Source organism: Dermacentor variabilis, chromosome 4, assembly GCF_050947875.1.
Source record: "Dermacentor variabilis isolate Ectoservices chromosome 4, ASM5094787v1, whole genome shotgun sequence".
NCBI lineage: Eukaryota > Metazoa > Arthropoda > Arachnida > Ixodida > Ixodidae > Dermacentor > Dermacentor variabilis.
Genome location: NC_134571.1, coordinates 73,372,806 through 73,393,074, shown reverse-complemented (window position 1 = coordinate 73,393,074; position 20,269 = coordinate 73,372,806). Strand labels below are relative to the sequence as shown.

Genomic DNA, 20,269 nt, shown 5'->3' with positions numbered 1-20,269 from the left:
CTAAATGGTAAGAGCAGCACATGTGTAAGGAGAAAGGAGCACGCGTTGGAATCAGCGAAGAATAGGAGAGGTGAAACATGAGACGCGTCGAAACAATGAGACGTGACCACTGCGCCTACCTGACGGCATTAGTATACTATTCACACTCCACAAATTTACACGCATTTGCGCAAATATTTGTGGCTCACTTAAATAAGAAAGAAAAACGTGGGCCTGGAAATTATTTTCTGACCCTGTCACGTGCCATGACTCGTGATGAAGTTAAAGCAGCTTGTAAAATGAGAGTTCGGATCTTCGCGATATCCTATATAATGGTCGAATAAATAAAGTAAAGCCTTCTTGCCTAATGTCTACCAAACCCAAGAATGTGTCATGCCCATTCGGTTCACGACCTCAACGAGAAGTTCCTTAGCGAGTTGCGAATGGCTGATAACGAATTTTGTACATACTTCGTTTCGAATCATAATTACGCATTTCCAAATTCATACGTGTAAGACGTTTCTGAAATCCTCCTGGTTCTTGACCAGTGTCCCTGAGTGTCCGGGAGGTCACCCCACCTCCCCCCCCCCCACACACACACGTGCCACTGTCTTTAAGTTCATTATCATCATCAGCCACTGCCGCCACGCATGAAACGCTCGTGGGCCGTTATAATTAATTGATTCGTTTTATTTGACATCTTTTTCTTATTATCGTCCGCCATTCACGACCGACCGATCCTGTTGATAACGTAGGCGTAGAGTCGCTCGGACCACTGACGCAATGCAAAAAGGAATAAGCTTAGAAATAAAATCATTACATCATTTTAGTCGCGGTTACCAAACGAGACAAAGAGGTCCCAGGAAGGTGGAAACAACAGCCGGCTGCAACCTAACAACGCAGTTACAAATACACCACTGCCAACTCGAAGAGAACTTGTAAAAATGGGCCAACTTATTGTGTTCGCTCATTCCTGCGACGTCACGACGGAGGAGAGCTCGTTATGGGTACTTATACATTCGAACGGTCTCTACCGCACTCCGAGAATAACTGATCACCGAGTATAGCTTAATGTCACCGAGTATAAACGATCAGCAGTGGGCGAGAAACAGAAGCCACAGTCACCATTTCGACAAGAGGATCCGTCTTCGTCAGTACCCATACGAAGTGCCTTTGTCGAAATGGTGGCTCTTGATAGAGACTTCCGTGTTTCGCTCATGGTTGATCTGGACGTGGTGCGCTTCAAAACGGAGTATTCTACAGCAGGCAATTTCGTACACACCGCGGACGTCGAGTTTGACGACGGTCGAGACGCCAGGTCCCACCCCGTTCTGCGACTGGCACAGGTAGCGACCGGCGTCCGAACGTTCGACGTCGTCGATGGCGAGCGAGCCGTTCTCCAGCACCCGAACGCGGGCGCTGCTGGTGATCGTCGCAAACTGGCGGCCGCCGTCCTCCGACACTGGCCTCGGCCGGGAGCAAGGAAACGAAAAGAATGATAGACAAACACGGTGCTCCGCTGGAGACGTCATTAGTCTTTACGCTGGATAAATGACAGCTTTATGTTAATACATTGTGTATTGCATGTCACGGCAGCAACCAGGCGCAAGGTGTTCGCAGTTATACAGCACCTATTCACGTAGAAAATTTCAGAAGTTATTCACTTAAAAAAGAAAAAGAAACGTGTAAACACGGGGAGAGCAATATTCCATACATAAAGTAAACAGTAAGTTTTCACCTCTTAGTGTAGGACCGACTTACATATACCCACCTACAGAAACCGCATTTTTGGTCGAAATATTTACCCAAGAGAAAACGCCGAATACTAGAAAAAGAAAGGCCGCAAACTCTGACCCATCATCATCGGCCTATGTTTATGTAGAGTGCAGGACGACCGTCTCTCTCTGCCATCTCCGATTACCCCTGTCTCGCGCTAGCTGAGTACAACTTTCACCTGCAAATCTCCCAATTTCATCACTCCACCCAATCTTCTGCCGTCCTGGAGTGCGCTTCCCTACCCTTGGCACCTATTCTGTAACTCTAATGGTCCACTGGTCATCTGCCCTACGCAATACATGTATCCTATTACATTACCCTTATTTACACCCAGCTAAATAACAAGGTCATGAACAAATAATTTGGAGCCCAGAACACTCGCACTCAAATTGGGAGATCAGATTGGGGAAGGTGTTCGCAACGGAACTGTCTTAATAATGACGCACAATCTGAAGTGTATTCTCATAACTGTGCATCCATATGGCCATCTTTGTGGGCGTTTATGACGCGCAATAAGCTTTGGATGTTGCATCGTTGCAAGCACGGTGGAACTACTCAATTGAGCGGGCAGTCGAGAACTCCTCTCGCACGCCAGTGTTTCCTCATTGTGTAGCAAAAATGTTTTTGTCTCAATAAAGTTTATTACTGTGCCTGAGACAGAGCGCATAAGACACTTTTTTTTGGATACGCTCGTAGATAACAAAATGCTTTCTTCGGGAAACTCACAGCGCTCCTTCTTCCAGCGTATTACCGGCACGGGAAACCCGTCCGCCTGGCAGTCGAACGACACTGGCTGGCCCATGGTCGCTGCCTTGTCCTCTGGCCGATGACGCCACCGGGGCCCCACTACAGAACAGAACTTGAGTTGCGCATTGACTGGATTCTAAGTATCAGTCGTCAGGAACTTGGCGACACTGCTCAAACCACGGTGCAGGTACCACGATTTTTACGCTATACGCGGTATTTACTCTACTTGAATTTTACCTTGGCACTAAATGTGCGTTCCGCGGGGTTTTTTTTTTCTTTTTGCATCAGGTACAATCAGCACGAGTGGGTTATCATAGGGCGGACGTGGCCGCGCGAGGTTGATAAAATGTGTTTCCCTTCGCACAATTTGGCTTTGTCGCACAGGGTAGGCGATCAGACTTCGAGGGTTTACATAGCGCAGTACAGTTGGTCGGTTAGCAAGCCGATACTGCCACTAAAAAAGTGCATTACAAAATAGCAAATGCTTAAGTTCACGACAGCTGGGAGTGCACAGAGGCGGCGGAGGAGACATCACGCGAATAGCGCGTGTCGCGAGAATGAAATAGAAAACCCGGCGTGCAACGCGTGATCCCCTTTGATTGGAAAATGTCACTGCTTCGACCCCCATTTGATTAACGATTTTGCAAGCTACCAGGAATCCGCTTCGAAGTTATCAATCTTTTTTTTTTCTTTGTTGTCGGTGTCTGTCTGCGGTGGAACAATGCAGCAAGGTTATACCTCGAACGACCATCGTTGCGCTGCGATTGGCTGATGCGGCCGGATTGGAGGCGACGCAAGTGTAGAGGCCCGAATGCATCTCCTGGCGAACAGCGGTGATGGACAGGAACGACGTGTAGTCATTGGTTCGGGACACGGTCGCGCCAAGCGCCGTCTCGTCCAGAGGCCGGCCGTCTTTGAGCCATCCGATGGAGATGGGCGGGTCCCCGTCGGACACGATGCAGGCGGCACCGGCCCGCTTGCCCTCCGTGAGGTCGTTGGGAAAGTTGAAAGGGCTCAACACGGGGGGAGCTGCAGCGACAGGCCCACGCAGAAGTATCAAGATGCGGGCGATTCTCATTGCGACTCCGTGCAAGATGGGGAACACAGCAGAATGCAGGCCGAAAAAGAATGTAAGACTTCCCGAGCAAAAAAGGTCACGATAAAACATTTTTTTAGAGTGAGAAGCGTACGCAGACAATTAAAACTCAAGTAAGGAACTGCGTGTATTAACCGTAGAATTATACAACCGACTAAGACAAAACAAATGTCTGCGTCGTCTTATGTAAAGTGGAACAAGTTGTTTTGATCATAGACTGAAATTTCGTTGGTTGGTGCGTGCCAGACAATATACGCCCACCCCCTTTAGGAAGAAAACAACCGCTTCACCGATCTCGGCATACAAGTAGCAATCACCATCGAACACAACAAGGGTTAACAATGAGAAATTAAATTGATGCCTGATTTATATACACGCTTTTCCATACGAAAAGGGTCCTCTTTTCGCGCACGGTCTTCGGATCGCTGTACACAGACCTTAAATCTATACGATGTATGCAATTTCTCAATTTCTTGACTAGAAGCTGTCCATGCACAAACACATTTCCCCCTTTACAAAAGAAATTCATAATTTAAGAATGTCATTTAACAGTTCATATGCCCTTTACGGGCGACGGAGATTGCTTGTACTCTATGTTGATTATACAAAGGAGTCATAGAGCATATCTATAATCCGTCCTAAAAAGGCACTGACATCGATCCGCCTTTCTACAAGCAATGGGTGATAAACTCCGTGAAAGCACAATCATCCCAAATTAATTTTACGCTACCTCCACAACTCCGTGCTTGGCAACTTTCTTAAGAGCTTCTGAACGAAGCTTCGGAGAGCGCAAGAAAAGAAAAGAAAGCAACCTTAGTTGGCCGTAGTCGCTTTCCCTTTCACTTTCACTTTATTTCCTTAAAGACCCCTCTTCGGGGTATTACATAAGGGGTGGGTTACAAAGAATATGAGAAACAAAGAATACCCGCCGTGGTTGCTCAGTGGCTATGGTGTTGGGCTGCTGAGCACGAGGTCGCGGGATCGAATCCCGGCCACGGCGCCGCATTTCGATGGGGGCGAAATGCGAAAACACTCGTGTGCTTAGATTTAGGTGCACGTTAAAGAACCCCAAGTGGTCAAAATTTCCGGAGTCCTCCACTACGGCTTGCGTCATTATCAGAAAGTGGTTTTGCCACGTAAAACCCCATAATTTAATTTAAACAAAGAATATCAAAATGTTAGAAGGCATAATGCGAGGAAATTTCTTCTATGTAGGTAGATGAGCTGGGTATAGTCGCTCTGGAATTTATAACGACTGCTTCGAAAATGATGTGCTCAGGAAATTTTCTCCTCTTTTGTTTTTCAACCTTTAATCTTTGAAACAAAAATGAGCAAACAGTCTTGCTTCTGCTTCGGAACGTAGCTTGCTAACTCCGACGTGTTCGGAAACCTTAATCAAACTTGTTTATCGCCGTGTGCAGCAGGCAGCATACCCTAAAGTGACTGACAAGAAAGAAAATCTTTCGACGACAAACAACGAAACATTTAAAGATACAGTAAATCGAGGCTAATTTAGTACGAATCCCTTATTTTTAGTAGCCCTCAATATCAACAAAGCTGAGTATTAAGCTATCCTCTATTTGCAGAAATATGTCACTTTTCATCCAAGGACCGAAATGAAAAAAAAGGAACTTCAGATTTAATCATAAACTTAGTGCAAATGTGACTTGAAGTATATAGACGAGTTTTCATATGCTGTTTCTCTCTCTTTTTCTGTCTCTTTGCAAGACTGCAGTTCACTGAATCTCCTAAAAAGGGTTTTAGCCTTGTTCTCAAACCAAAGTCAACGTCGTAGCAGTAGCCACTTGTTTTCACTCGCCCAAGAATATTCATTTCCGTGAATGTTAAGCTTCGGCATCAGTGAGGATGGTGTTCTTGCCTTTATAGTTTCAATTCTATCATCACGTCAGCTACAAGAATATGTAGACACCACGATCTTCCAATGTAAAAGAAACAAAGAACTATGTTTCAATCCCTCTTATCTTGCAGGTTATTTGACTTCAGACTGTTCTTTTTTTTTTTGTTCGTGCAGGCGTTTACCCAGTTTCACTGGTATCTCTAGTATACTGGCAATATGTATGTCCACTTGACATACCATGAGTCTTATCTTGACATAATGTAAAGTAAAGGAAAGCCTATTCGCGCGCTGTAGCTGCAAAAACCGATACGGAAAATCAAAAAAACTTTACAGCAGTACTTGTCCAACTGACAATGACACTTTTAACGAAATGTCTGAAAATATCCAAATTATCAGCAGTTTCTAAATGTTCTACTAATGTTTTGTTAGCGCCAGTGCCTTGTCCTCCTATTCCAAAACTTTCTTCCACTTCAATTTCCACGTCAACTCATGATGATAATGATGATGACGATGATCTATTAATAATATTTGGGGTTTTACGTGCCAAAACCACTTTCTGATTATGAGGCACGCCGTAGTGGAGGACTCCGGAAATTTTGACCACCTGGGGTTTTTTAACGTACACCTAAAGCTAAGCACACGGGTGTTTTCGCATTTCGCCCCCATCGAAATGCGGCCGCCGTGGCCGGGATTCGATCCCGCGACCTCGTGCTCAGCAGCCCAACACCATAGCCACTGAGCAACCACGGCGGGTCATGATCTATTGGTATCCCCATCAAAACGGGGCGGTGACAAATAGACACCTAGCTGTTGATTTAATGAGGTATGTTACACATGCTTTTCATTCTAACATTTTTGTACACAGGTTCAACTATTTTTTCCTGCCTCTAAACTTCTCTATATTTACCTTGTACCACTACCTATGGCTGCAACAGATCCGGCCGCATCAATCTTTTTTTCCCACCAAACACCTCAGGCTTATCTCGACTGCTGAACGCTTGATGCTTCGGTTCACTTGAAATCCGAGCGCTTGTGGAAGTTGTACATTACCTACCATTATCACAGAGCGAATCCCTTCGAATACTATTAGGATGTGCTGAGCTGTCTTCGGAACTTTGCTGCAGCATACACGTGTCTCATTTTCTTGCGAATGCTTGCTCAGGTACGTTTACGTCGTTAGACAACCAGCTCGGGCCTCAAAGAGCAAGGCACTGCCCTTTGAGTTGTCGTACAGATTTTCCCTTCTAATTTCTTTTTTTTTCAATTTCTTTCAAGAAATCGTAAGCAGAGCCATCCCTCGACTGATGTGGCCAGTGCACTTCAAAGACATCCCACGGTGACGACAGAACCAAAATATTATAACTTAGCTCTCTCAGCGTAAACTCGAATGCGCTGGAGTAAGTGTGTTTTCCAAGCAATTCCTCTCCGAAGGAATCACCTCAGAGAGCGCCATTGAAGCGCAGTGCCTTGTTCATTCGAGGAGTCGATGCTGTGCTCTACTCAGTGAAATTGACACGAAGTTTCGAGTCGAGACCTATTTGTGAATATGACTATGAGAATTTCTCGCCATCGTGTGACACTCGCAGTACTACAGCGACTGGCGACATCTCGTAGTACCAGCACAGTGTAATGAAACCTTAGCCGCAACAGCCTTATTTCCAACTTCCTTTAAATAGAGAATAATCTGTCGGAGCAGGACACAGTCACTACACTGCGTGCTACATGTCCAGGCGTTCATTTCAGTAACCAGCAGCAGCGTTTCTTGTTTCAAGTGCGCGACGATACACCTCATGAAACAAGTGCTAACGTTTCATTCGCCTTTTTATCACAATAGAGAGAAAATAGGAAAAATTAATTGCAGATCACCATCAATTAAATCTCAAAAGGCAAATACGGCATTTTAGCAGAACGCAGCATGGAACTATAAAATGGAAAACACAGTTTTTTTATTTTTTTTTTTCAGAACGGCACTGGTTATGGATTCATGTCGTATGTTATGTATTATTTGTAGTTGTGTTGGTCCGTTCGCCTGAAAAACTGTGAGCTTCAGCTCATTTGTTCGGACAATTTCAAGTATTATTTATTTATTTATTTATTTATTTATTTATTTATTTATTTATTTATTTATTTATTTATCAAATTGTCCACGTTCTTCAGTAGTAACCGGTTATGCAATTATGTCGTATTGTAACTGTGTCTACTCTCTTTGGTACATTTGTCTGCAAAATTCTAAGCTTCTGCTCGCAGCAGCCCGTATTTGTGCTGTTGGTGCATCTTTCTGTACTATGTTATGTAGCTTCCTGCCTCGTTTCGAGCACCTTATATGTGTTCGTGCTCTTTGGTTGTATTCAGTTCTTTCTTTCAGTGTTTTTGCGATTACATACTGTATACTTCGTGACGAAAGGTACCCGGTGCCATATAAAAGTCCCAACCTCTTCTTTCAGGTGGCATCATTAAACAAATGTGTGGGCTTCAATCCTGTAATTGGAGTAACTCATAACCCTGTGTACATGCGCACCCGTGTCTGTTGCTAGCGAGCTTGCACTACAGCGATGTTGTTGCATGGGTAGGAACACACGATGCTGATCGCTGCGGCTACGCGCAGGAACTCACTCATTACGCGCACAGTGAGCTCTCCCCCAGCCATGTTTCCTTCAGGATCTGTAGCCGCACATCCGTAAATGCCGCTGTCCTGGCCGCGTTGCACTTGGTTCACCACCAGCGTGCCGTTCGGGAAACTGCGTTGTCGGTGGTTCTGTGGAAGCCAACGGCCGTCTGTCAATGACGTGCAGCGGGGCAGGACAGTATGAAAGAGAGAGAGAGAGAGAGAGAGAGGGAAAAGAGACTGTTATGCCTCCGCGCAGGCTATAGATATGTACAGCTGAAAGGGAAAGAAAGATGAGGAAGCGTTAGGAGAAGGATTAATGAACAGAAGTGAGAGAGGGCTGGCCGGAAGAGCATCTATGCGGCCTGCTGCTCTTCAGTGGCGAGACAGGAAAAAGAAGAGGTGACGATAACAGTAATACAGTGAATTATACACAGTGTAGAATGCGTGGTGTGTGTAGTACACACGCTCTATATTAGAAGAGTAGTTACATATTCAGAGAATATAGGTACAAATTCGGCAAGTGATTAGTATACCATATAGTAGAGGGCATGTGCTCCCAGCACGTCAAGTTTTTACAGCCCTGTCTTCTCGGCGTCGTGCCCACACGGGGATTCTGCACCATAGTCGTCTAGCCCAGTGTCTGTGCCACAGGTGTGAAGTGCTTCCTCTTCATGTTTTTTTTTATTTTTACATTATAGCGCGTATAGATAAGTAAACGCAACTTCATTTGTCTCAGTTCAGTGTAACGTATGACGTGCTAATTTTCAAAAGCTGAATAAACTACTCAGAAATTGAAATTTTCTCAAGATTTCAAGTCTTTGTAAGAGTCTAAGCTGCGATAATTATCTCACACTTGCTTATACGAACCTAAACACCACTCGTCCCAGGATAACAAAACACCTTTTAAGCAACAGCGTTTTCTGAATGACCGGATCACGGGCGCCCGACACCAACGAAAGCGATCAACGTGACTCCTTTGGCGAGAGCCAGTCAGGGACTACACTAGTTTAAGAGGCCTTTTCTCAAATTCGGGCCCTCGACTGGGATACTGTAAGGATTGTATTAAATTTCGTCTTCCAACTTCATCACTGGTCCGAGCTCTGTAGCAGACATGTTGACCGATGAATGAGCCGGTTCGAAGCGGTGAATAAGAATAGAAGAAAATCGACCGCGAAAAAAGTCGTTACATGACTATATTTTTTTCATTGCGATAGCAATTATATGGATACTCAAGGCGCATTTCTTCCGTCAGCGTCGCCGCCGCCGTGATGTTCTGTGTAAAATCGAATGGCAATAAAATCGTCGCCACGCGTCGTATGCTCTGTGTGCGAGTGAACGCGTGCGAGGGTGAGCCGGCGATCGCGACTCAATCTCGCGCACACCAACAAGGAAAGCGGGGAGGAGGCGCGCCGCCTTCCGTTACAAGCAAGGCTTCGGGGGGACGGTAAGGAGGGGGGGCACGTTCTACTCCAGGCGACCCGGGCGGCAGCGCGTGCCTGGCCTGGCTACTATATCTTGAAAGCCATCTGTGACGGGTACAGAGTCTGCGCTGCGCCGTGTTTTCGCGACTGAGTTCGTGTTGATGTGAGCGGCAGCACGAAGGTCGATTCGCTCGCTGCAACTGCAGCGTTTCCTCGCTGCAGCGTTTTGACATCGAGTTTCCGCGGTCATCGAGTGAGATGTGTTCACGTTTGCTTATGCGCGCGTGGTACCATGCTTCTTTAGTTAGTATGCTTATGTTTACAAGTTTATACGGCCGATAAATCTACTATCTCTACTTCGTATAGCTGTCCACTAATTTGCTATCGCAATCGATGCTTCGCCTTTCGGGTGAAACTGCGACTTCGTAAATTTTTTTTACTGCGAGCCGTACTTCAGAATTCTGCTCGACGGTTGCCTCGAGCCAAAGGCAGCAGACAAAATGAAATGAACAGCGCATTGCGGCCCTCTGAGCAGACCTTTCTTCCAAGTAACGCTGCGAATGGGATGTCCGGCCACGGGACAGTGCAGGATCATAGTGCGACCTGCGAGCGCCGTGACGTTCCGCATTGGTCGTCGTAGCACGGGTCTCCCAGGCACAACGAGGCGCGCGGAGTGCGAGGCCTGGCCAGCAGCGTTGCGCGCCTCGCAGGCGTAGAGGCCGCCGTCTTCCACCCGGACGCCCGTCAAGTTCACGTAGCTTTGCACCAGGCTGGTGAAGAAGATAGAAATGACAAATTCAAAAAGTGGTTCAATAAGGCTTCTCGGCTCGCGTTACTCAGTAAGCAATAGCGGCTTACAGGAAAAGGCGCCTGCTGACCGTAACCGCCATCATATTGTTGGCACAGATGGTAGGCCAATGACGAAGAGTCAACAAACGAAAAACACTTGTTAATTCTGCTTTTTCCGTTCGTAAGTTGCAGTTGAGGTGTACGTAGTGGTGCGTTACGCATGATTTATGAGAATAAAGGTACGAAGGAATCAACAACGTGGACGGATTGGAAGTAGTTCTTCAGTGTTGTTTTCCCGACACAACCTGGCCAGTCTCCCTTAAGCACGCCCAATTTCTATTAGGCAGCAATAACAACAACAACAACAACAACAACAACAAGAACGACGACAATAATAACAACAACGACAACCATAACTACACGTGGGTCGAAAAGAACCATCTAAATGGGAACAAAAATTGCGAGACTTTAGGATATCCCAAACGAACTTAAAATTAATTTAATGAAGGAATAAAACAATGTGAAATCACGGAATAATTTCAATAAAGTGGTGACAAAATAAATATCCACGCATTTGCGACTGCTCACAATCGCAAACACAGTCCTTCACCAAGCTGAAAACACTAGAGTTCGCTAAAAGGAACGTTGGAATACTGAAGTCTAACCCGTGAAAGTACGGAGTTACACATACTGTCACACGGCATCTCTGCAGCGTGAAACTAACCAAGCAAAGTTTTACACTAAACGGTATAAGAGGGGGCAAACAAAAAGTAAAAAAAAAAATTCGGCCGCTTCGAACCGAAATTTTTAGGAATCATTAATACGGGACCTGCCCTCTTAATTCAGTCTCAAACTCAGAATTTTTTCTATTTGTAATCTACTTCAAATTTTGCCATCCTGGCAAAATAAAAATAAAAAAATCTTTGCCGCTGACAAAATACGAATAAAACAAGCTGACTTTACATCAATCACATGCGCACTTTTGATGTAACGCCGTAATGATGTAAGGAGGGTCCACGCCGCCCTATAGGTCAGCATATGGTGCAGATGCAGCAGCAACGTACGGGTTCAACATAACCATTACATCTAGAATCGCTCGTAATTCTGACAGCGCCACAGCAGCACGAGAAACATCGGCAACGCCCATAGCCGGCGCAGTTATTTCTTCATGGTTATATTGCGCTCAGTTTTACAAACACCGATATTAAGGAAGGACAGGACGTGGACGGACGAAGCGCAAACTACCAACTGTTTGATACTGTTAAAGAACGCGCTTATATACAAGGAGATATGGTGCGGGGGGGGGGGGGGGGGGGGGGGGCTACATATAAAAAGATATGACAAGGTGACGACATGTGATTATAGTTTGGGTCAGGCATACATCCTTCACATGCACCCGTTCGCCCTGGCAAACTCGACCTCAGCTTTGATAAGCGCGATGGACGGAGTGCTTACGCACGTCTCTTTTTCTTTAGCTATCGCAAGCGCCTCCCATATTTCTCGCTCGGTTTTTGTTTTTGATGTTCCGATGACTGTGGTGCTTTCTATTAGCGGGGAGCACTTGCACTGTTTGCAATGTGCGGCCAAGTTGCTAGGTGCTGTCAGAAGCTGGCACGTGTATTTGTGCTCCCGTAACCTATCGTTTAGACAACGTCCAGTTTGCCCAATGTATACTTTCCCGCAGTCTAGTGGGATTTGGTAAACAACTGAAGTAGCGCATTCCACGTACTTTTTTGCGTGCTATATAATATCTTCTTTAATGAAGAGCGGCATTCTGTCTTGATCATTGACGTCTATGTCGCCCTTGTTATCGTTTTTTTTTATTTTACATATTCTATCCGTCCTTTCTTTTTCTTGTTTTTGCTAAGCTGTACATTTCTGTTTTTATCGAACAAGCCTTATGACCGTTGCACATCATCTGTATTTGATTCAAGCGTGTCCGCCATATTGTGTCAGTCTTTCCCCCCTCTTTCTCGTTTTTTCCTTTATTGATATTTTGCTCTATTGCAAAGAGCAAGTTTCTGCGGATTCAGAGATTTAGGCAGCGTTACCCGACAAGGAAGAAGAAGGAGGGAACAGACAGAACATAAGTCCAATTCACTCTTGGTTAATCCACCTGCGTTGGTAGGTGCCGCTGCCTTTAAGGTCATCATCATCACCATCATCATCATCCTCATCATCATCATTGTTATTATTATTATCAGGAACAGCACTGTACTCCGAATTGTCAATTCCGTCCTTGTCATCGACGTGTAGATCTGTTTTTAAAAATATGTTGGGGGAAAGGGGACGACAGAATTTACCGTTTTTTATTGAATCAAATCAGTCAATCAATGCGTCAATCACAACCAGTTGAAATCAGTCATTTCATCAAACGATAAATCACTGGCTCACCGTTCACTGCTGACGTAATCTCCCACTCGCACGTTGTAACTCTCTGGCACAGAGTCGCCGTCGAGCGCCCAGGTCACTTGCGGCAGTGGGTTCCCCGATGCCGCGCACCTTAGCGACACGGTGCTGCCCGGTACCGCTAGAAGCTCGGAGAACACGTGGTTGAGCACGGGAGCATCCTCTGCACAACGCGAGCAACGACAGGAGAGATAAGAGAAAATAAGATGAATTTCGCTGCCCTTTACAGCACAGTCCTTGAAGCGAGTAAGCAACGCCATCTGATCTTTCGCCCCAATTCTTACACTAAGTTCAGAATCACTGTTGATTAGGGAAGTGGAAACAAAGTCCACGTGCTCGAAGAGAGAGAAAAGGAACGTACACCCAGTCCTTGATTCAGATGGGGCAGTACACTCTGCACTGACGTTCAGTTTGGAACTCGTTCAATGGATAAAAATTAGGAAGCTTCATCACGGATGCGTTTTTCATGACCTGTCCTTTCTTAACCTTCTTTATTTTTGGCACTCCGCCGCATTACTATCTGTTGGCGCTTAATGGCGCTTAAGAACCACTTTTCTCTTTTTTGTGTGTGAGTAGTTAAACGCAAGGAGTTTCTTGGACTAAACAAACCTTAACGCGCACTTTTCTGTATGTTTTTTTCGCTTCACAACAAGCGCTCGTTACATGAGGGTGCGGCAAACTCGTCTCCCTTTCTTTTCGAAGTAAAATAAACGGCTCCTCCATAAAACAAAAAAAAAATAATAAAAGCGCGCCCGCAGCGCTCCCTAGCACGATGGCTAATCTGTTTGCCTCGCCTCGTGTTTCCTACGAAGCTAATACCAAGACCTACTACGCCGGGGCACGCCACAGAACTTGGTCAAAACAAAGTGTGTCCGCCTCGAAAGCTCCTAAATTCAATTAACCGCGGTTCGGCGTTACCGGAACTCGGGAGGCGCTGTTCGGTGAACGCGAGAGAGAGGCGCCTCCTGCCGGCTCGAAAGCTGGCTTCGCCACACCGCCCGCCCCGACAGCGCGGCCTGTTTGCAACAATCGACGCGACCCGGTCGACTGGCTGCGCGAGCAAGACGCGCAGCACGGGGCGAAGAAAGAAGCGCACCCGCCTCGCCACTGCCGAATTTCCAGCCTCACGTATACGTGTCTTCTGTCGAGTACGGCAGCTGACGTAGCTACGTTCTCAAGGCAACTGCTTTGCTTACCTATTCCGTGGCGTTTTCTTGTCTGTAGACAAGAACCTGCCGTAACCCTTTGAGAGAAAGATTATCAGGGACAGCGATCAGCGCAGCAAAATGAACAAGCCGCGTGGCACGTCGCTGGAAGTACTACGCTAGCAGTCTTCCTACGCCGAAGCTAACAAAATATAGATATTCACCAGGGCCAAAGCAGCTATTTATGTTACTGCCTTGGCACCACGACAAACTTGAGGCTACAGTGACCGCAGTGATTTCTTCATGTAAACAACGTAAGCCAAGCAATTGTATCCCAAGCTCACTGTGTTTGTAAGAGAAACAATGCTACATCTTCATGATGACATGTTCATTTAAGAAAAGTTAGTGTCAGTTTTTAAATGAAAGTGTCAAAGCCAAAAATACAAAAATTCATAGGACATACTAAATACATGGCTGTGGGCGACCCGTTGGAGCTACCTGGGCGCACAGCATACGTTATCTATAAATGTATCATATTTAGAAATGGCGGTGATTGTATGGTGGCTGTTCCTTCATTTATCGGCCACGAGTATCTCGAACAGACACGCAAGAAAATGTGGAAATAACAAATACATTGTTTACTGCTAGCATCTATCATGAGCGAGAAAGAATTAAAAGACATTTAAAAGCACCTTACTAATGGTCATATTTCTATGAAGGCTGGAAAGACGCGTCGAGGGAGGGGAGCTCTGAAAATTCCTAGGTGACACCGAACGTCGTTGCCACTGGAAAAACACATCCAGTTCTAGCTCGACACTGACACTGACGCATTTAACATGGTCAATACACGCTCATCGGTCGAAACCTTCTGCACCCAAGTGCCACACCAGTCCACAGGGCATGAACGTTAAGCCTTGTGTATTGTGAAGCTTACAATCACTAATGGCCCAATGCTCGTATGAGCGTACGACTAAGAGCGGTGGTGTCACGCGAACGAGCAGCCTGTCTCTCGCGAACCAGAAAGCGATTTCGCATCCAGAACATTGCCAAACCTCTCTTTCGCAAGATTTGGAGCCCGAAGCTCGAGTGATTTACGCGAGTGTGCACAGTAGATCACACAACACAGACACCAACAGCTGCAAAAACGGCAAACGTGTGTGCAAGCATAACCTGTAAATACAAACCAAACGGGTGAGACCTCAAGTCTAGCGGATTTTTTCTCACAAAATATATGGCCCGTGTCTTCTGCCCACTGGGTGCCTCCTTGGCCATGTATACTTTAGCAGCTTTTAATTAATATTAATTTTCGGAAGATTTTTTTATCTTCGCCTGGGTAAAACAAGATGCTTCGATCGTACCGCGAAGGCCAATGACTGAATAATTGGTTCGTCTATACACGAAACTTCTCTTATATAACTGGCCGTCGCGACTGACCATCGTCATGCCGGTCGTTTCATTACCACGCCGATCGCCATCATCGGTGACGGAGAACGCCAGAATGCCGAAAACGTTCTTCTGTACGAGAATCTTTAGGAACGGGCTCCGGTTTTCCGGAAGGCGAAACTACTGAGCAGAAAATGCTGGGTCTCAAAAGCCGTGGCTGCCTTTCAATGGGCGATGTCTCCTTTCAAGAGAAATCAAGACAAGCGGGGAGACAGGACTCCACAATGAAAGAAGAAATTGCGCAGATCGAACACAATTGTTGGAATCTGTGGATAAGAGAGGCGTTCGATAAATGGTTTGCGATTGACGAATTCTCGCCATGATTGTTGTTTTGAAAATGTTTATAGTGTCTTACGGCTGCCGGTACGAGCGATTTTCTAGTCTTTTTATAGTTCTTTTCTATCACCTCGAACGACGATTTCCGCGCTTCCTTGGGCAGAATCGTCCTCGTTGAACGCGAGACACTGGTACATCCCGCTGTCCTGACGCTTTGCTGAGGCGATGCGCAGCAGGTCACGGGAGAGAAGCTGCACTCTCGCTGTGGGAGTCGTGGGTGCATCGCCGCTTCCGATTCCGTCGCGGCCAGGAGATAAGGCGAAGAGAGGCTGGCCGTTGTGAGCCCACAACACGCCGAGCACGGGCTGCCCGGACACGTGGCAGCTGACGTTGATGCTTCTGCCGGCGTCCACCACTTGCACGGCTGGTTCGATGCGAGCAGACAGTGGCGCTGCGGGCGAAAAAAAAAAGCGTGGGAAGGTAACGCCACGGTATGCGTATCCCGTCAGCTTTTACTCGGTGATGCACTGCAGCCGATATATCTGCTATAATCAAGTTGTCGGTATAGTGAAGGAAAGTCGAAGCTCGGGTATCACCGTGTCGGTAGCATCGACACGGAGCTAGCTCCCCTTCACGTGCGCTGGTACTACCAAACGTTATCTGGGCTTTCAAGCATTCTTTCTTAGACGACATGCTGATAGCGCAATTCAGAACTGCTCCTTCTCACCGGAGACGAGCAAGTCCGTGTAGACCTTCTCCTGGCCGGCCGAGCTGTTCGCAAGGCAGACATACTTCCCGCCGTCCTTGACGCTGGCCGCAAGTATCACCAGTACCGACCCTCCGAACCGGAGCAGCACTCTGTCCGACGGCCTCAGGGCAACGACGTCCCCGCCGATGCCCGAACTGGTAGTTGGACCCTTCCGTGCACGGTCGGTGACACGAAACCAGAAATACCCAGGGGGTGGGTGACCCTGGGCAATGCATGGCAGCGCAGCCTCTTGCCCCTGCACCACTTGCACCAGCCTCCGGGTCTCTGTCATGCGAGGTGCAAGATCGCCTACTGGCTCTGCGAAAGAAACACGAGAAGTTAGCCAACGGAGGCACTGCAACTGTACAAAACTTAAGATAGCAGGCCTGGGAAGAAGCATCACGGCCGTAAAGTGCCCCCGACTTAATTTCCCGATCTAATTTCTCTTTCAGTTCGTCAGCGATTCGAGCAGCGTTCTGCCTAGGCTATCATCAGAATACATCGTGTAACAAAAATTCAAAACGACGTCTTATCATCTTACAAATGTTTTGGGTCTTACAACTTTGCGCTTAAGACTTTCACGAAGCTTGCTTTTAAGCATGCGTTAATCTAAGCGCTAGTAGACTTATATTCTTGTTTCCTGCCTCCAGTGTGTTTTCTGTGATCTCTGTAGCGATATGTGGTTAGTGCAGTTAGTAGGCTTTACACTTCAGCATGTTGTGTATGAGCTCTGTTGTAAGCTGCTTTAAGCCTTCATGCCACATGACTTCAAGTTGACTTCTTCAGCATTGCCATTTGTTGGGCGTGTTGGTTAACTGACATTGAAAGCATATTTAGCGCCAGCGAACAAGGACAGAAGGGAGCGCACTGTGGTATCGTCTCCCTTCTGTCCTTGTTCACTGGCGCTAAATATGCTCTCAATGACTTCTTCAATTTCGCTACCTTTATTTCGCTCAGTTTGCTTTTTTTTTCATTTGGGTATGTATCTATTTTATTTAAAATGGAGCAGCCACACACCAACATTCCCTTAAGATCATGTATTTAAAAAAACACCTTATACAAAAATATGCCTGGCGCAACTAACATTCCCAAACGTTTAGCATCAAAGAGGCACTAGAACGACTGTCAGTAATTCTTGGCTAAAGCTTTCTGCAGTGTTGAATTTCATTGTAGAAGATAAAAAAAAACACATTATCTATCAGGCAACAGCTGGCTCTCGAAATCGCACTGAAGTCAGACTAGTCATTTGCTTGAAAAAAAAAAAAGAAGCGGGGGGGGGGGATATTGGTGGCGTTTTCCGTTCTTTGCTCAATTACCTTGAACTCGTGGAACGGCGTTTCTAAAATGGCCCATCGTAGCTTGCTCTATGTGTCTTCGTCTTCCACCCTTTGAACTGGGCCCCTGAATCAGCGAACAGCAAATGGCCCCGAACGACTTCGTAGCCGCATTTTATTTATTTCGAGGTGCGCTCGCTCTAAAGCCCAACGAATCACTAGACCCGCCCTCTTTATAGCTCCTCCTCTTCAAGGTATCTATTTAAAGAAGCCACTCGAATCGGCCTCCACCTGCGCAGTCAACTGAACGCGCGTCTGCGGCTGATTGGCTCGACCCTCCGCTGCTCGAGAGACGATGGCACTCAACGCGTAAAGTGACTTGAAACTGCGGCGCGTGGTACACGCTGATTAAAGGAAGGCTTCGGAACGGATGTATCGTTGAATTCCGGTACTAAAAATGAGCCTGCTTTTGATGTTATGACGAAGAGCCTAGCACTTTGATAAAACATGACAGTGTTAACAGACCAGGAGACGTTTCTTGTTTTTCTTTCCTCACTCTAATTAGTTATTCCTGTCGCCACAATAAGCGCCTACTTTTCGTAGTCGTGGTGTACCGTGCGCTGAAAAAGGAATGGTGTTGTTTTTCTCTTGTGCCCATTGTGGTGCTCTAGAAATAACAAATGTTCGACCAATTATGTGGGTGAACAGAAGCCCAAAAAAAGAAATAGTTCCGGCTTTAGTGACCAGCGCCAGAATACGGAAAAGCGAGTTTGAACCCTAAAGCTCGCAGAAAATGGCGACAGACAACCCTGGCAGCAAAGACGAGCAACATCACAGGAGCTCTAACAAATAGTATTGAGTCTTCGGGCCCCGATCCGTAATACGATATTGTCATTGCAGCTTCAATCGAATCAGGCAGCATCGCCAATACTGCGGTCATTCTCATGTTTGACTTCTCAATTGCGTACGGAGATAAGACGAGGTTGCGAGCTTTCGAGAAGGCAAACCATCAGTGCTCAGTTGCTCAACGCTGAAGCGCTTTCTTTCTCATTAATTTTTAGAGAAAAAAAACTTGCTTTTCTGTCACCTCACGCTCACCATCCAACCCAGTCCTCAGTAATGCCCCCATCAATCCACATTTTTCTTAGCACAGTTCACCACTTGCTGTTCTTTTGCTGGCTTCGATAAGTTCTACAATTTCATTCCTGCAAGCGATGATCTCCGGCGAACGGAACCCATCAGTATGCATAGATTTTCTGACACATGGGTGCTAACAAGTTAAACAAAGTAAAGGCAACCGGCGAAGCTGTGATTACTGAAGCGGTTCCAATCTCCATTTTTTTCTATTCCATAAGAGTTTCAATGAAAGGATCGAACATCTTATTTTTATAGCCCGGAGAGATTGCACTTATGCAACCTAACTTCTTTCTGGTTCTAAAGAGCGTATAACTTCTCTCGATCGTTTTGTTCTGAAAGTAGAATAAAGTGAGAAACTGAGATACTTATTTCGTGTTGTCTGTCCCGTTCACTTCTCTTTTCTGCTTAGCCGAAAGTAACGCAATAAACAGTTCTCTAAACCAATAGTGAGTGTCTATAACCCTCCGAAAACCATCCACACTGTAGGACATATAAAGCAAAAATACCCCAAATTAGCTTAGAAATTCGGATGCAAGAAAACCTCTAAAAGCATGATGAAATTGTTAAAGCGTGCTTGGCCCCGGCATTGAAAGAAACACCAGGCCTTATCCAGAAAATGGCTTTTTCGAGAGAGAGCATATAGGTTTAAAAGCAATTGATGAAGACGAAGCACCCACTAGGGTCTTTCGGACAGAACCCATAAGAAATAAACACTGCCGGAAGGATTTCCGTGTCTCCGAATTTCACAAAGAGAAAAATGAAACAGAACTGTAACGAGAAATCTCCCCTGCGTGGGTCCGGCGCTTTAGCCTAAAAGAAGGAAACGCAGAGGAAACTGGTGGTCAGTGATTAAATATCGAAAGATGAGAGCGAAAAAAAGAAAATTAAAAAAAAATGCCTCAATTTTCTTTGTGATAGAATGAATGCAAGAATTGTGGCTATGTGAATACTTTAAGTATTACAGCAGAGAGCTTAAGTATCTGTATCGCGAAAATACTAAACTTCGAAAAATTTATTTTCTTTGCTGCGAGAAACAAACCTTTTGACGGCTATATATCGGGCTTGAAAAAGCAGGGCGAAGGTCAAAAAAAAAAGAAAAACAAAAGAAAAGGAAACGTGCCTTACTTTATTATTGAGTGGAAGGAGCCGTAAGCCTCCCTAAGAGGCTTGGCCTTCTCTTGAACGTGGCCGCTGAGAAATTGATAAAAGCGACAATTTTGGGTAGCTTCTCTTCATACAACATATATATATATATATGACGGAGCACGCTTTACAGAGGCGAAAAGCCCATGCCGGACGGCAAACGGCAGTGACCTCCCCGATTAGAAACAAGACGAAAGGATTCCGCTGGGAAGTTTCTTACCTTTACAACAAGAATCTAAAGTATACAGTCCGTGAAAACCCTCCGCACGTCCATTTTGGATACTGGAGTCGCCATGCTGACGTTTTTCTTTTTTTTTTCGTGTTTTTTTTTTCATTGGCATAACAATTATATGGGCATTCCAGACGTATTTCTGCCGTCGACGTCAGCGTCGCCGTGAGATTTCGTATAAAGCCTAAGTG

At 45.9% G+C, this 20,269-nt stretch overlaps 1 protein-coding gene across 1 annotated transcript in view; it reads right to left on the bottom strand.

Moving 5' to 3' along the window:
- Positions 1-20,269, bottom strand: part of LOC142578235 (cell adhesion molecule Dscam1-like) — a 98,044-nt gene that overhangs the window by 20,781 nt on the left and 56,994 nt on the right. The window contains exons 6-13 of the mRNA XM_075687636.1: positions 16,275-16,613; positions 15,678-15,998; positions 12,669-12,846; positions 10,023-10,255; positions 8,070-8,231; positions 3,241-3,531; positions 2,482-2,601; positions 1,262-1,441 (exon numbers count right to left, since the gene is read on the bottom strand). Of these exons, the coding sequence (XP_075543751.1) occupies positions 1,262-1,441; positions 2,482-2,601; positions 3,241-3,531; positions 8,070-8,231; positions 10,023-10,255; positions 12,669-12,846; positions 15,678-15,998; positions 16,275-16,613 (1,824 nt within the window). The remainder of the gene's footprint in view (positions 1-1,261; positions 1,442-2,481; positions 2,602-3,240; positions 3,532-8,069; positions 8,232-10,022; positions 10,256-12,668; positions 12,847-15,677; positions 15,999-16,274; positions 16,614-20,269) is intronic.